The following is a 16,949-nucleotide window of genomic DNA, read 5'->3' as shown; positions in this document are numbered from 1 at the left end:
ATCAGAAAGATTTACGCTGCACATTTTTTTGCCCCGCTTCAGGTGTCCTCTCTAATCGTCCTTATTTAATCAGGAAAAAGAGCAAAACAGGGTGGGCTATTTACGATCGCACTAAAAATAAGACATGCAAGTAATAGTCATTTACACACACTTTGACATTTTTTTAGGGCCCCTGCTCGCAGCCACACTTAACTCTATTTACTATGGGTCGGCAGAGAAACACCCCTCCCTTACGTTTCCCCCCGCCTGCCTCTCTGCTTCCCTTGTTTTTTTCTGTTGTCTAATGAAATGCTAAATATTTGTTTCTTGAGGGTAGCATTTAAATGCTGGTCCTGCGCTGGTTGGGATCTGCATATCCTGTTCCACTTAATGAGTTCCAGTTATATTAGTTTCCAAGCATTAAGATGAGACTTTTTGACATTTCCCTGCTGGCCTTGTTGTCACACAAACAGGTTATGACATGTACTTGTCCCCTTTGACACCTCTGACTTGCTGAATTTGCATTTCTATTTACACATATTAGCCACAACAAGAACACCTGCCTAAATACTTCCCTTGTTCCACCAGAGGAGTTCTTGCCCGTCCTGTCGTGTCTTGCAGGAGGCAGATCCTTCTGGGTATGTGAGTTGTGCTGGTTTCAGTGCACTCCACAGATGTTTGATAAGTTGGGGATCTGGGGAGTTTGGGGTCAGGGTCAGTGCCTTGAGCTCTTTCTTTTTCCTTAGCTGTTTTTGTGTCAGAGGTTCACACAAATGCTAGGACTAGGGTTTTGCAGCAAAAAATTGCAATGTAATAAGAATATCAGTGTTATACGTGTTGCTTGTCGGTATTTTCGATGTTGTGGCTGATCAGTGTTTGATTACTGCGTTGCTGCTGTTGTCATGCCAATATGCAAAGTGTTCCTTTAGCATCTTCTCGGATGAGACGGATCAGAGCCGTCTTTGTTTTGTTTTTTTCAGCCACAAATGGAGAGAAGCAGCTTACTGTATAGCCGCTGTGGAAGCAAACGCCTCATCAGTTCTCCTTATTACCTGCACACAGACACGGAGTCCTCTACACATTGGCATACTCCCCTTGGTTGAGCAGCCAACTCTGTTCCTAAATGAATTTGCTTATTCTTTTTCTCCATTTGCCTCATGACCGCCTCCCCAGTTCTATATTTCTCTCACTTTATCCCCCTCTTCTACTCCTTTTCTGTTGCACTGATTCATTTCCAGCGACAACAGCACAGCTGATTTTACTGTCAATTTCTGAGCCTGTCTTTGTGACCAAATATGGTCTTACAGGCACCTACTTTACTGGGAATTACTGCTCTTTTGGCATTTGCTTAATGCAGTACAGTCAGTACTGTGCAAGATGACCAGAAAACTTTTCAGGTGTGTAACTGAGATCAAAGGAGTTGGAAGAACTCACTGGCTTTGCAGCTAACGTGTTCCGCTCACAGTACAGTCTGTAGTTTCCTCTTGCCTCAGTGCCTACACACTATCATCCTCATCTTTCTCATCTTTAATTCAACCTGTTTGTCTTTGACTTCCTTCTTCCCCTTTTGACTTTTTGCAATCTAGGCTCTGAATTAGATACTTATTTGTCATTTCTCCCTTACTTTACCCGTACTCTAACAAAGTACATTATTACTATTATTTTTAATTGATTTAATTTCTTGATGTGTGATGATTTCTAACAATATTATTTTGGATCCCTACACTTCCCAGGTTACAGTTTCTCTAACTGCCATTGTATGTTGACTTCCTGTATGTTTTGTCACTTGTGCTGTATCAGTACAGGGCCAATTTGAGCTACATTTCTGCCGCTACCAGCTCTAAGACTGTCTGAATGAATACTGATTGTCATTGTGCAACCAATTATAGGAAGGGAAGTTGAAGGTTGTGGACCTTAAGGTTATCAGACCAGGTATTGTGTGCATTTTGCTCTCATCAGTGGCTTCAGATTGACTCCTAACATAATCGTTCCGTTGCTCTCGCCTTTCATAAATTTTTGTAGTCATTATTTCTCTGCACCCTCTTTTCTGTCACTTGTGAGCAACTTTTTTTTAAACCCATGTGTTACATTTTTGATAGACCCATCCATGTCACCACCATAATTATTCAAATGACTGTCAAGAGCATGAATGTTGCCATATTTTCTATGCATTTACACGTAGTTATTCTTTGACTGACTCTTAGGGGCATGACTGGCATATTATGCTTCATCAGTTAAACTAGGCGTGGGATTGGAGCGTGTGCAAGGTGCCTGAAATAACTTTATTCCCACCTTGCTTTGCTGCCTGATTTTACAGACTTGACACCTTTTTTTTTTTTTTTTTGAGACCCAGGTTGGAAATAATTTTTGATTCATTCCAGGACATTCTTTTTAATTATTATAATTCTCAGTAGTCTTCCTTTGTAATTTAGGCCTGTCCACTTCTACTGTGTTCAGAATCCTTGCTTGCCAGCCTGCAGGAAAACCCCTCTAAATCTAGAGAATGGGAACACTCTGCTAGTTTTGGGAGTGAGTTTTTGTGCATTTTACGGACCCGCTGTTTGTGTGTGTGTGTGTGTGTGTGTGTGTGTGTGTGTGTGTGTTTTTTTTCCTTCTCTCCTCTCTTGCCTTAGGGAGAGACTGTTACATAAACAGGCTCTCGTCATCCCCACATTTTGATTCCCGCTGTTGTACCAGCCTCTTTTCATACTGCATTTTTCTCTCTCTCTCCCGTTTTCAATTATTTACTGACTTTTCACCATATGTCTCCACACACTATGTGTTTATTTCCTACTTCCTCAGTGTGCCAGTAAGGGTCACCCTGAAGCTCTTTGCATGGTTCAAAAGTATACTTGGAATTCAGACATACAGCTGCTGAGAAAGCGTACACTTTATATTACTGTAATATGGGAATGATCTCTGTAGCTTGAGCACAAACTGAGAAATGTTTCATGATGTTTTAAAATTGTATTTTGCTGCAGCCATGTCAGCTTTAGGTGTAGCATTTAGTTTTCCTGCCAAATTCTTCAAATGAACAGTTTTCTCCAAAAGAGCAGACAACGCACAGGATAGATTTTCAGCTGTTATGCACGGGCTTTGTTTATATTAGGCAAAAACCCTGTCGTGTAGTACAAGATAAAGTGTTTAGCAACCACTTTTTCATTCACTTAGTATTTTACTGGTGATGTGTTCTGCAAGCCATCAGGCCAAGCCACTCGGGTTCTTTTTCTCCACTGCTATAAATGCAGTCAAGGAATTTACAACAGAATCTATTTGACCGATCTCCTAATCACTAAGCGTTCCCGTTTAAAATGTGAGGAGATATGGGGGGGGTCTGTGAATGTTGTGTATTATGCCTTTTTTACCACTTTGTCAGCTTGGAGATTTGCTCTGGCACGTGCAGATGACAATGCCTGCCATGGCGCTGCTGATAGAAGTGCTCATAATCTCACTTTTGTAAATGGAACATCAGATATTCAGGGGAACAACATCAGAACAGTTATTCAGAGACATTTACGTTTTTTACCTCTGATTTCACTCAAATCTGAATGTTATGCCCTTAATATCCTCCCCCTTTCAATTTATTTCTCTCCTGTCTAGTTCTTACTTCTCTTTTTGCTTTCCATTGCTGTTCCTCACCGCGCCGCCTCTCCGTCTCTACTCTACATTACTCCTGTTCCCTTATTTCTCACTAACAATGATCAGGATTCTTCTACAGAGAAAAACAGACTAGGGAGGATGTTGCCACCCTGTGTAAAGGCAGTTGTCATGGCAACACTTTGGCAATCCAGGACGGCCTAGCCTGTTAATTAAAAAGTTGATTAATTGTCTTTTAATTGCATACTTGTACACTGTAAAACCAAAGTAGTCCTTTTTCTTAATCACTCTATACTTGTCTTTCTTTATTCTCTTCTTTCTCTTGTTCCTTTAAGCTTTTCTATAGTTTCCAGTGATCAGGCAGAGAGCATGCTCTCACGGACAGTAATCCAGTTGAGCTTATAAACATCTTATGGAGGAGGCTTGAAAGACAGAGCAGGGAGAGGGGATGAGCTGAAAGGATGTGCAGTCACTGTTAATTTCAACCCCCACCCCCCACCTTTTTTTTTTCCTGCACACAGAAGCACCATGCAGGTAATGCTATAGAAAGTAAACTTGACACATTTGGCCTCAAGGTCATACCAAGGACAGTTACTAGGGAAATCAACACAGAGAGGTGAAAGCTGTGTGCCCTGGGAGGGCTGGCCAGAAGAGATATTAGAGATATATAATATATTAGAAAATATTATTTTATATTACTAAGTATTCATAATTATGTAGCTATAGCACTGCGTGTTCAATGTAGGGAAAGGAAAGCAAACACTTTGCGTTTTGGTTGGTAATACGTTAATTTATAAATTTGGTATAAGCTCAAGTGTTAGTGTTAACAGATGCATTAAGTAAAGGTTTGTTATAATTTGAAAATAAAATTAATTTTCCATCGTTAAGTTGATTATCTCTACATCCAACACTATGCCCATTTTGCTGGTGCCTCATTAAGGCACTACCAGCAGCTTCACATGGCACAGTGCTGGCACTGTTACATTGTCTTCACAACAGTTTCTTTTTCATGTGTTTCTTTTATCTGGTCCTCCTCGTGGTAACTTTGTCCTTGTTTGTTTCTTTCTTGCCCACTCCGTAACCCTGATGCTGTTATACTCGTGTGGTGTTTGTGCAAATTGCCAACCTGAAAATACCAGTCTTTGACTAACAAATACCATTACTCATTATTTCCTTATTGTTATTGAAGGACTTTTTTGTTTTGTTTTGTTTTTCATTATAATTAACAAGACTATTTTATAGAGCCAACATTAAGGATACAGGGCAGCTGTGGAGGATGCAGAGTTCATTTGGCAAACAATTGCAAAATTAGTGCATGATTCATGGTTCAGGCAACTTACTGAACCAAAACCTCAGAATTTGTAATTGTGGCCCTCTTTTCCAGCAGCACTTCTTCCTTTTTTAAATCAAAGTTATCATGAAATAGTGAGACAAAGTGTTTGTCTTTCTCACAACTTAATTACTGTATCACTCCCTTTTTTCTGTCCCTTCTCGCTCTTTGTCTAAACCTTTGAAGATTTTTCTGTATCATGTTCTTGGAGCTCGTTGACTTTAATTGCATGCCTGTTCCCCAGCGATGCCTTTGTTTGCTCTGATCTTGTGCGGCTTGATCATCTTTTAATGGCCTCCGAAAGACACAGAAACTGCTCGAGTTAAAGAAACAGCCCACTTGACATAAGGCTCCATATACTAGAGGGACTACCTCCAGGGACCATGGGTTTGTTGATGTTGTCGTCTCGTGTGTGTGTGCGTGTGTGCGAACACGCTTCTGTGAATGTCATCTGTAAACAACGCCTGGATCGATCTCGCAGCTGTCTGTCTTTTCATACATGGTGAGTAGGGTGGCACCCGTGTGCAGGGTAGCTCAGGTGTAGGTTTTTGTGCGTGCACGCAGATCGCTCTTGATTTCATATGCACCCACATTCTCTGTTTCTATGGTAACGCCATGCCCCCCTTCAGTTTACATGCTCATACCACCAATCTCTGTCAGGTGTAACTTGGTGTTTGTTGCTAATAGTACTTTGTCAGCGGTCTGACAGACCTACTCCCACCACCCACCCGAACACACACGCACACGTCTAAGTGGATCAATTTGTGTCAATTTAAAAAGTGTAACAAGTTGCCACCATGATAGCCTTAGGTCGTCTCCAAGCCCTTGACTGCTGTTTGCACGTCCGTGCACACGTATGTGTATGTGTGGGGGTCATATTAGCCGTGTAAAGCTGGGGTTGAGTAGCCTTGCCGCCTGCCTGCTGCCTCTTTGATGGGAGAACATCTGTTGGCTGTGATATGAAGCTTGGGAGTATCTCTTTCTCTCTCCCTCTCTCCTTCACTTGCTCTTCCGTTTCTGTTATGAATTCCCCAGCTGCTCGGCTCCCTCCCTTCACGTAAAAAACCCTGTCCCAGACCACCTGTGCAGTTTTAATGCATAATTTATCTGCTAAGTAACCACATCCGAGAGACTCATCTCTCCATCCATCTCATCCTTTCCCTCTATGCCCTCATTGAGGTTTGGCTCGGGATGTCGACGTGGACCCCGGTTTCCTAATATTCCCGTTAAAGCAGATTAGGATTGATTAGGTTTCATTGGTGGGCAGTGTATCCAAGTGTTGAAATCAGCAGCCAGTAGTGTCAGCTCGAGTCAAGAAGAATTTTGGAACTTCAGTTTAACAAGACTTCAGTTTCACCTCTGGCAGCAGAACAAGAAGCCACGCAACACCTATTTTGACCTCTTTATTGGCAAGCATCAACTAGACGATCGATTTACATATCTTATTGATTATTCTTCAACCTTTGCAAGAGGTGCCATGTCGAATCCTAAGGCAGAATACTTTTGTTGGACTCCTATACTTTTATACTATTGTATATTAAGATATGTCTCCAATCTTAATATACTGGTGCTGTATGACTCCAGTTTTACAGCTTGTCATACGCCTGTATGCAGCTGACATGTTTTGTTACCATACCCACTTACGTGGCCTTGCAGGCCCAAAAGCAGTCGTATTGCATTAGCCCATTGTGACAGAAACGGTGTTGTTACCACATTGTAGCTTAACCTGGACCAATTTTTCCCAGGGCTACAGTCATGTATTATGTCTGAGTATGGCAAGGAAGAAATGACAAGGAATATTGCAAAGCAAGTCCCTCAACCTCTAAATCAGTTTTTTATTCTCCTGTCCTGCTTACTTAGACCACCAAGACAAGGTGAGCCATGAAGGTTAATGTACCATCAACAACCCCTCTTAACCTTGAACACTGTCTTTTTTTATGCTCCATGTGATGTATTGGGTTAGTGTCTTTTTAGTTTAGTGTTCAAGAGCAATTGAGCTTTCGCAGCACCTGTCAGTCAAGTAGCTGTCCAGTCAAGATCAATAATGACATTTTTCATGTGGAGGCTACTCCATTTGAATTGGAAGTTGTCAGAGACACAGCAGTGACCCTGAACTTGTAGTGTTGCCTTACATTATGATCATTGCACTACAAATGAACTCTTAAACAGTCAGTAAATCAAAGTGGTGGAGTCTGGTAGAATGCCCGTCAGTCGAGCTGTTTTCTACCTTGATCAGCTCCGAGTATCTCCTTGTTAGACATTGTTCTGAAAAGAGAAGTGAAAAAAGTTTGCACTTTCACCATTTCAGTGATACCAAAAATAAATTGCTCTCCTTGAATAATCGTAAAATGAGTCAAGTCTTTTGTACAAGTTTTGGGGGAGTCGCCCTAAAATAAGATCAATATTAAACAAGAGTTTTCTTAATTTGGAGATTGCATTTGATAAAGCAGAGGGTTGTCAGATTCCTGAGAACTATAAAATTTACCCTACTTTATGCAGAATGTGCTGAAATGTTTGTGGTCTTGTGCTGTGAGGCTAGCCCAGTATTTAAAGTTCCCTTTTGTTTAAAGTGGGTGTTTCACAGTTAATCAGCCCTAAGAGTGTTAGGCAGCCCAGTTCAAACTGCTGGACTTTCTGAAAGTCTGTTTCCGCTGCCACATAGGAAAGAAATTTGTGACAAATGAGAACGAGTTCATAGCATCTCCCAACCACAGAAAATCTGTCGAACAGCCAAGAATTACAGCTGTCACAGATGATGAGCTCAAGATGACTGCGTCAGCTGTCAGCAAAATGATTCTCAGAGTGTGAGTAAAGTCGTCTTTTTAAAAACAGCTGCTGGGAAAGAAGTCGGGGTGACACATATTCAAGATCATTTTAAAGTCCTCCAACTGGCATTAGATTGTTATAACTATAGTAGACCATCACTTCACCTTTTGTATTAAACATGATTATTATTATTATCATTATCCATGCATCCACTTTCTTAACTGCGTGTGCAGGTCAGGGTCATGGAGGAGGATTCTGTCATAGAGGTAAAAGTGGGACTGGCAGTGAGCTGAACACATTGCCAGTCCCTCACAAGGCTGACACAGAGACTGACAACCACGCACATTCATGTGCAGATTTACTCTGATTTAGGGTCACCAGTTATACTACAGCTATACTAATTACCCAGTGAACAAAAGGACAGGGAGAGCATGCAAACTGCTGACCACTGCACCACCATGCGAGTTTGTTGCTCTTGATTTACTTCTATAAGTGCAACAACAACAAACTTGGGTTAAAACTACACGTTTTATGCTTATAAACTAGATACTTTTGAAAATTCACTTCTCTCTTTTGGAGGATTCTGTTTAGTTATGGCAGATGCGACGAGGCAGCTTGCATCTCGGTTGCCCCCATATCATGCTGTACTTCAGCTGCGAAGACCCCCTCATTGCAGCGCCTTTGCTCGTGCACAAATGATGCCGGCATAATGCCGCCGCAGTCCTAAGATGGCATGCCAGCATGACATTGTAACTCAACAGTGTTGGTGTCTAGTGTGGCGTGTCCTGCCATGCTGGCTTTCCCTTTCACACAGACAATGATTCCGCTTTGTGACTGCCTCTGCTGCTAGCTTTAAGGCGCAACAAAAAGCACCCTTCCCAATCCCATCCCAGTACCTTTTACACAGAAGCGGCGAGGTGGAGGAAGAACAGCCCCACCTTGAATAGGCTAGTGGCGGCTGTCCATCTTGTTGGTCATTCTCCAGCTCTAATGACTTTGTCAATATAGAAACATTGTTAAAGAACAGAAAATCCAGGCCTGTCCACCTTTCCCTGACCCAGTCATTAACATAAGACTGTTGCTGATTTCTAATGAGCTCTTTCTCACTTTTTATGCAAATCAGATTCCTCTCTGCTCCTAATTTAGGAGCAAGCTTTTAGAGTTTTAAGGCAACATCTTGTCAACACAATCTAGCTCTTCGTTTTAATACAGTATCCAGTAACAACCATCCACGTATTATTGTTTGACAGTCTTAAGAAATGAAAATGAATCTTAAAGCAAAACTGTTTTCTTATGTGCAGCATAAAGGCTTTTGATGTGAAAGAGAAAAAACGTGCCCTCCAATTGAGTTAATGAACCTTTGTCGCTAAAGGGAGATTCATCAGGGATATAATGGGGCTAAATTGATTCACAAAGTGCACTTGCATGAACAACGTGCTCCTATTGATTTCAATTGTTCTTCAAGTCTGATTGGGTAATGAATAAATAATGAAACTTTGTAAAACACATGTAATAAGATAGACCACCAAGATTTTATTATCTTAATCACATTAGCCCTAGCTTCAGCTAGTTTGCAGCATTCTTTCCGAGGGACGCCTGTTTGCTCCAGGTTGCGTGGGCTGAGCCCTCTAGTCTCCTGAAGTGTGTTAGACTCAGATGGCAGTGCTTCCTCTGAGTGTCATGTATTTGTGAGTGCCATATATGAGGACAAGACTTGTAAAGCTACTGAATTTGTTGCACAGATAATATTCTTTTCGAATGTGATTGCATTTATGCCTCAAATAAGTGTGATGTTCTCAATTTGGTGGAGAAAGTGAGTTGTATGAAATGAAACACTTTTTTTCTCTTAGAGATTTGTTTCCAAGCAATTTGCATCTAAATGAGGCATATTTGAGATGTTTACTTTTTAATGTTACTGCACTGTTTTCTTCTAACATCTGGAGGTGAGGCCTTGTTTTTTTTCTTTGCTTCTCAATCTTGTATTTGCATTTGTCTGGCGTATTAGACCCTTGCTATGATAAAAATTTGGGGTGTTTGTTTGCGTAAAAAAAGTGTACACTTTGTAGCAATGGTGATTTTAGTCTTAACAGACCATACACAATCACATACACACACACACACTCTACTACAATTGACACACTGCCACATTTAATCAGTGTTCAAACCAGCCCTCACACCCTCGTTCTGGCACTACGTGTGTGTTCAGTCATCCATCTGTCTGTGTATTCATCCACCTGTGCTTGAATGTGTGAATCTATGAATGTTGCACCATTGCTTAGTCTTTCTGGACTGCGGCAGTCTTCTTCAGATTAGAAATATTCAGATAAATTGACTCTAAGCTAATCAGCAGACCTCTTAATTATCCAGAGCAGAGCTGCACTTAACTGTCAAAGAGGTACTCTTCAGCCAGAGAGGTGTCTTGGGTGCCAGGCTTAGAAAATAAGGCTTGCCACTATTGCACTGCTGTAAAAACCTGGCCATGACAGCTCATTTTTCTTCGGAGCTGTTGGGGTTTCGTTTTGGGTTTTTCTTTTTGTTATTATTATTATTTTTTTATACAGCCTTTCGCTACTTAATCAGCATTTGGCAATTAAACATTACACTGGCTAATGCCAAAGCTTCTCAGCTCGATAAGCAGAATTTCTTTATTTTTTTGGTCAGTTTTATCATGTGCGGTTAAAGTGATTAGAAAAATAAAAGAGTTGGCATATTCGTTTGTAGCCAAAACCAAGGAAGCAGGATAATGGAAGATTAACAGAATGAAAGTTAGAGGAAACAACAAAAAAATCCAGCTGGAAATTGGAAATCAGCTAATCCCTAACACACATGCTTCAACAATTTTTCCAGCTTTTTTTTTTCTTTTTTTAAATGTGATTCTGATAGTCACTCTGAGCGCAACCTTTCCCCATCACCACATTACCCCACTGGACTCACTTGTCACTCACTTGGGTGTAAGTGTGTTTTGTCATTCAAGAGTTATGAAGGTCAGCCTAACCTTCCATCTCTCAGCTTGGGCTCCATTATTAGGACTTGTGCTTTCAACATGAGCTAAATGGCCTGCCGCTTTTCTTTTTCTTTTTCTTTTTTTATCCCTTTTCCCCATAATTCTATCTCTCTCCTCTCGTCCCCTCTTTCACTCTCTCATTGTCTGTGGCAGCTTGGTGGCTCTAGCGTCTGGCTGCAGTTGCAGAGCAGCAGCAGAAGCAGCAGTCACATACCTGCATTCAAGTGGAACAAACAGGATGGTTGGCTGCTCACGGAAGGTCATCAGCCCTGGGCACAGTGTGTGCACGCTTGTGTGTTTGTGTGCATATATTTCAAAAAAAAATTTTTATGGCTTTAAAAAGTGACAGAGCTCTTTCTTCTTTCTAATGATGTACTCGAATGATGCAGAATAAATTTTCATCTTGCTGTAATCACACTGATCACTCGTGTCTTTTATCCGTATTGGCCACAAATAATAAATATGTTAACATATGACCTTCTGCCCTCATTCAATTATGCAGCAACAAAGGGAAAAACGGGGATCTGATGTTTTCTTTTAGCAGAAATCTGCTTCCGAAGTGGACACCAGGATCAGAAGTGTAAAGATCAAAACTAGAGACACAGTTAATTAACTCAGGGTTGCGATTTATTTATTTATTTAATTTTTTTTTTTTGTGGCTTTTTGTTTCTTTGAGGATATCCTAAATAAAACATGTTTTTTTCTAATAGTTTATAACTTTGAACCTTTGCGCTTCTACACATCATAGAATCGGATGTCGACATGAAGCCTTCTCATTGTGCTCTCTGTCCAGTCCCCCCGTAACTTGCTATCAGCCTAAAACTGCTGCAGTGACATCTGCCAGGCTAATGAATGGTGACACTCTAATCTTTGTCTTCCCTAATTGGTGCTGCAGGTTTGATCAAAAGCCAAGTCATGCTAGCTCAGTTGCAATATGGTAATCATGTTTATTACTAGACTCTGTGTATTCCAGCATTTGTAAGTGTGCACATAAAGTCTGCATATCTAAAATAGCTATGCTATCCTAATATTGGTTGATCTTGGGGGGTTTGTTTTCAGCCCTAAGTGACCTTAATCAACCTCTACCCCCAGAATTTCTACCTGTCTACATTCTTTCTGTCTTATTTCCTTTCTCCCAAAGCTGCAAAGCTGTAAGCTATGCACAATTAACTGTGTGGTGCTTCAAAACTGTTATCTGGTGGCAGGCTGCAAATACATCAATTCTGCAGTCAAGTTGGGCAGTTTAACTCTGGGGGCATTCGTGGAGCTGCAGTTTTGGCACTTGCATGTTCCATTTTTCAGGCCCTTTACTATTTGCTCAACAAAACCATCAATTGCCCCAGCCTTAAAATATGCCTTCAGACGATAAAGAAACCATGTGCCCCCCACAGTATGATGGTGTGAACAGATTTAGGTCCCCTCGGCATGAATAAAACCTGGGCCATATCAACGAGGTACAGGATCATCTTAGCGCGCAGAGGAGCGCATGTTATACTAAAGCCTCAGGTGTGATTACCACGTGCATCTTGGCAGATGAGCCAAGACAGAGTGGAAAAAATGACAACAGTAAAACCAGCTAATCTAATTAGCTGAAAGATACTGTGCACTGAAATAATTAGCCAGAATCTAATTGGCTGATATCAGTGTGCTGTTAAAAATCTGCCTGCTTCATTTTCTTCTTTTTCAGTAACCTTTAAAAGTAAACAGTTCCCAAATAGCCTGCAGAAATGTGCAGTAACAAGCAGTCGGGCTACAGCTATACAAGAAGTTGGAGCAGTATGAAGCTCAGCTGTACTTATTGACTTTTGAGATCCCCACGTAACCTCTCCTCCTGTTTCACAATGATCCATCAACAGGGAGCTGATTAGCTCGCTTTCATCCTAACAGTCTTGTGTTTATGCATGTGTTTAATGCTATTACTGTACCTGAAGCTGTATACAGACATGCTGCTTTTCCCTTTAGCCGCCTGCTCTTTCTGGTGCATCCCCTTCTTTATGTAAACACACATACACGCGCGGGCTTGCTGACATCCATGCAGTTTGATATGTGGCCCAAGGCAAAGCACTTCTCTCTAATGAGCCTCCTGCCCCCCGTTTCTCCTGGGGAGCCGAAAGAGGACTAACCTTGATGCAGCTTAGAAAGGATGTAACCTCCTTACACGCATCCTCATAAATTGCTGTGTTCGTGAAGGAACCTAATTGACAACATTCTTTACCGAGGGAGTGATATTATCGCCAACATTACATGGCTAATCTTAACTTGATCCTCGGTCCACCTTTAATCCTTAACCCTAAAACAGGGGTGGGCAACTCGAGGGCTGGTGTCCCTGCAGGTTTTAGATGTGTCCTTGAACCAACACAGCTGATTTAAATGGCTAAATTAGCTCCTCAACGGCTGTATCCCAATTCAGGGTCTGCAGCCTTAACGGTCCACACGGGCCGCGTACTCAAAGACCGCTAAGGCCGGAATTGAGAGGCTTGTGAAATGGGACGGTCTAGCCCCTGTCGCGCTGCCCAGGTTGCCTAGCAACCATGACACTAACAGCTGGAAACGTTTCATACAGCTTTGTTTGACAGAAATGAAGGACAAAATCTTTTGTTCATTTGTTTGTTTGTTTCTACATGAGCTTTGATTTGATAAGTATCTGAGGCTGAGACCACGGGACTGTGAAATCATGATTATTGGGCTTCACTTCTGTACTGAACAGTCATTTAAGATTAGCTAGTAAATAACAATTAGCTAATGTTGTTCATGAGACTTAAGTCATCTCACTTTGGTAATGTAAATCTAATATGGCCAATTTTAAAGTTACAATTTCAATCATTATTAGTTATTACAGCAGTGAATGAACTCTGTTTCAAATCCTGAGCTTCAGTAAAGATTCAAGCTGCATTTATTTATATTATTTATATTTCCTGTCACCTTAAATCTTCACTCAAAGACAGGTTTCTTTGACACTGTATATATAACTGTGTTATATATATGAGAGACAAATGTTGTTCTTTTAATATGTTGGCATGACTAAATTTGTCTCAGTGCTTACTTAAATATCCATAAAATCCTCACATTCTCTGCAAGATTAACATCAACTATTGAACGGCGTATATTTTAAAGTAAAGGCTTTAAAACCAAGTTAGTACAAACGTCGCTAATGTCACATAACTTTGCTGACATGTGGCCAACAGTAATGTTTTAATGTTCTTCGTTATTAAACATTCGCACATAAATAAGTGACATAATATTCAGTACTTACTTTTAAAAGTTTACTCTTCGGCTGCCCGTCTTCCGCCGTTTTTTCTCTCCGGAAAAATTATCCACACCCACCGCTGCGCTATGCATTCTGGGATATGTTGGGCCACGAAGTCTACACCGCCACATCCTTAAAATTCAGTGAAATGAAGGACGCATTTGAGGGCCGCATTTCGAGCAGCCTTTGAATTGGGACAGCCTCCGTCGCGTCGCTGTGATGTAATTGGCCTTAAAATGCAGCCTTTAAGGCTGCAGACCCTGAATTGGGATACAGCCAACATGTCCTGAAGTTCCCCAGAGGCCTGGTAACGAACTAATCATGTGATTCAGGTGTGTTGACCCAAGGTGAGATCTAAAACCTGCAGGACACCGGCCCTCGAGGCCTGGAATTGCCCACCCCTCCCCTAAAACAACTGCTGGAAGACGTGAGGAAGATCTTTGCAAATATGTGTTCAGAAACATCTTTGTAGTATTATGTGAGGTCAGAAATCTGTCATAGGAGTGATGGACTGTCCCATATGCTGGCAGCATCAAGGGTTTGAAATTGGACCAAAAATAATTAGTGAAAACGAATGTTGCTTTGCTGTTGCTTGTGCAGTCTCATTCAGTAGTCTCATGCTGTTATAAATCTCGGGCCACTGGTGCAGCATGTACGAATTCTCATTGCATGAATTTCTATCCCTGAAAAATGTTTGGCACATTAAGCTTGACCTATCTGATCTCCATGTTTGTGTTGCATTGACATGTCTTTTTTTAAAACATTTTTTTACTCCTTGTATGTGTTGTAGGTCTGGGCCAATTATGAGGAGAAACCAGTGGAGGAGGTCGTGCATCTTTCAGAGGAGAAGGAGCGCGTGGCAAACTACAAACCAGTCTATGTCACTGAAATCACCGACACCCTGCACTTCTACGCCCAGGATGTAGAGACAGGTACCTCGAGATGGTCGTGTGCATGAGTGAGGGAGTGCGTGAAAATTCATTTTTGTTCACTTAGTTTTCCAAGTATATAATTTTCGAGTTGGCCTAAAGAGGCAGCTTGCAAAACCAGACAAACAGACTCCAGTGAATATAAAATTTGATAGAGTAACCAATGAGAATTCGTTTAGAAAAGTTGAAATTGCTTTATAAACATGCTGTTTTACTTCAAGCTGCAGATTTTTTTCTGTCAGCTTTTGCAGCTTCACACTAAATACCACTATCTACACCAGCTCCCAACAGCGGTGGCAAGCAAGGACTTTGCATTTTATTCCCTTTTAACACCAGACTGACTTTATGAATGGCAATTATCTCTACTACTCAGACATTCGGCTCATCCCCTGCTGCAGCATCCCTCCCACCAGGAGACAAAACAAAGGACGTCCCGCTTATTATTACTACTAAATGATAGGAATAAATCACTACATCCCCTCCTGTCACCATTGATGTTTGCAGTTTTTTTTTTAAGTCAAATGGAGTCTTACAATCTAATCTACTCTCTCTATGATAACAAAAAGTTTGCCATTTAAAGCTCGGATAGGCAATTTGTTTGAAATTTTTGTGGTTTTAAAAAAAAAATTTTATGATGATCCACCGTGAAGCAATGTGGGGGGACTAGACTCCAGCACATCTGCTGGCCTTTGATTTTGGGCTTTAGAAAATCCAGCCAATCATAGAACTCTTGAGATCAGATCAGATGAGTAGTGTGAACACAAAAGTCTGAATAGGAAGTAAGGCATACATGCTCAATTGGATGAGCAGAGGTAGTGGGTTTCAAGTCTTGTGTGAAGCCAAAAAACAACATGGAATTTGTTTTAGTTCATATGAAACGCGGCACTTGTACTTGTGCATCTCAAAAAAGTTCATTTTTTTGGGCTACAATGAGGTATAAGCCATAATGATCCAAATCAAAACACAAAAAAGGCTTGAAATACGTAAGTATGTGCTTATCTGCTTTGAAGGGTTTAGAATAGAGGCGAGAGCGCTTCAGGGGTGGGTTGTCTATTTTAAATTCTGTCTATGTAGCTTTAATTATTGCCATGACACAATTTTGCATTTAGAAACATGCAAATACATTAAAAGCTGCATTGACAAACTAGCTGGAACAGATCTGAATCCTTTATGCCAATCACTATCCCTTCATCGTCTGCCAGTTTGTAGGAGCAACTCAGGATTCTGAGGTCTTCCTCTCTCTCTCTGCCGCCCCCCACATCTGTCTTCACTGGCAGTCGCCTGGTAGAGGCCATGAAATTGACTTTGGCCACCTTTTAATTTGCCTCACTGTCATCATTAATTAATTTGCCTTCATTTACTGCCAATCTAAGCCTAAGCATCACACGCATCTTAATAATCCAATCATTTATGACTGTGAAAAACATTTAGCTCACAATTGTTTGTATAACCTTTCTGTACATTGAAAGCTTCGGGTATTGTGACATGCGCTCAACAATATTTTCTATCAGCTGTAGATTCAAATCTAAAGCCTTTTCACTGCCTCTGGCTACTTCAGCTTCACTTTCCTGCAAGTCAGGACTAATGTTCAGGTTGAGTGAGTTGTTTTTGGGTTTTTCTTTATCACTGATCTTAATTGGGTGTCTCTGTGAAGATGCTGAAATATATGATACATGGCACATTAACCTGAAACTAGGGTTAATGCTTTCAGCATCCTTTATTTTCAGTTGGGTGGGGTGGGATAGAAGCAAAAATATATTACACAATATCTAAAACTGAGTAGGAGTTCATGGTCTTGTGGGAAACAGAATGTACTCAAGCTACACATAAAAGAGCAAATCAAAGCATTTTTATTGATTTTTAGCATATTTCTCATAAGTTCTTTATACCTATAAACGAACCTGGGGAAATGGAAGATGCAAGGTATTTACAACTTCAACGTTTTTTTCACGGGGTAGAATCTAAAGTGTTGCATTTAAAGAAATTGTACACAATCTGCTTTTTTTTTTTTTTTTTTTTTTTTTTAAAACATTGCTGCTCTCAGTGCATTTTGACAGGGGAGCTTTGAGTTATTTAATCTTTTCTCATATAAAGCCT

General features: G+C 40.9%; 1 protein-coding gene across 1 annotated transcript in view; it reads left to right on the top strand.

Annotated features, from left to right (window-relative positions):
• The window catches only part of snd1 (staphylococcal nuclease and tudor domain containing 1), a 175,726-nt gene that overhangs the window by 122,608 nt on the left and 36,169 nt on the right, over positions 1-16,949 (top strand). The window contains exon 18 of the mRNA XM_086269026.1: positions 14,714-14,855. Coding sequence (XP_086125152.1) covers positions 14,714-14,855 — 142 coding nt within the window. The remainder of the gene's footprint in view (positions 1-14,713; positions 14,856-16,949) is intronic.

Source organism: Aulonocara sp. 'chitande type north' Nkhata Bay, linkage group LG17 (assembly GCF_057382095.1).
Source record: "Aulonocara sp. 'chitande type north' Nkhata Bay isolate Kocher_YH1m ecotype deep benthic linkage group LG17, A_spYH_male_GT1.1, whole genome shotgun sequence".
Taxonomy (NCBI): Eukaryota; Metazoa; Chordata; class Actinopteri; order Cichliformes; family Cichlidae; genus Aulonocara; species Aulonocara sp. 'chitande type north' Nkhata Bay.
Note: the sequence above shows the minus strand (reverse complement) of the source record. Positions and strands in the feature narration are given on the sequence as shown.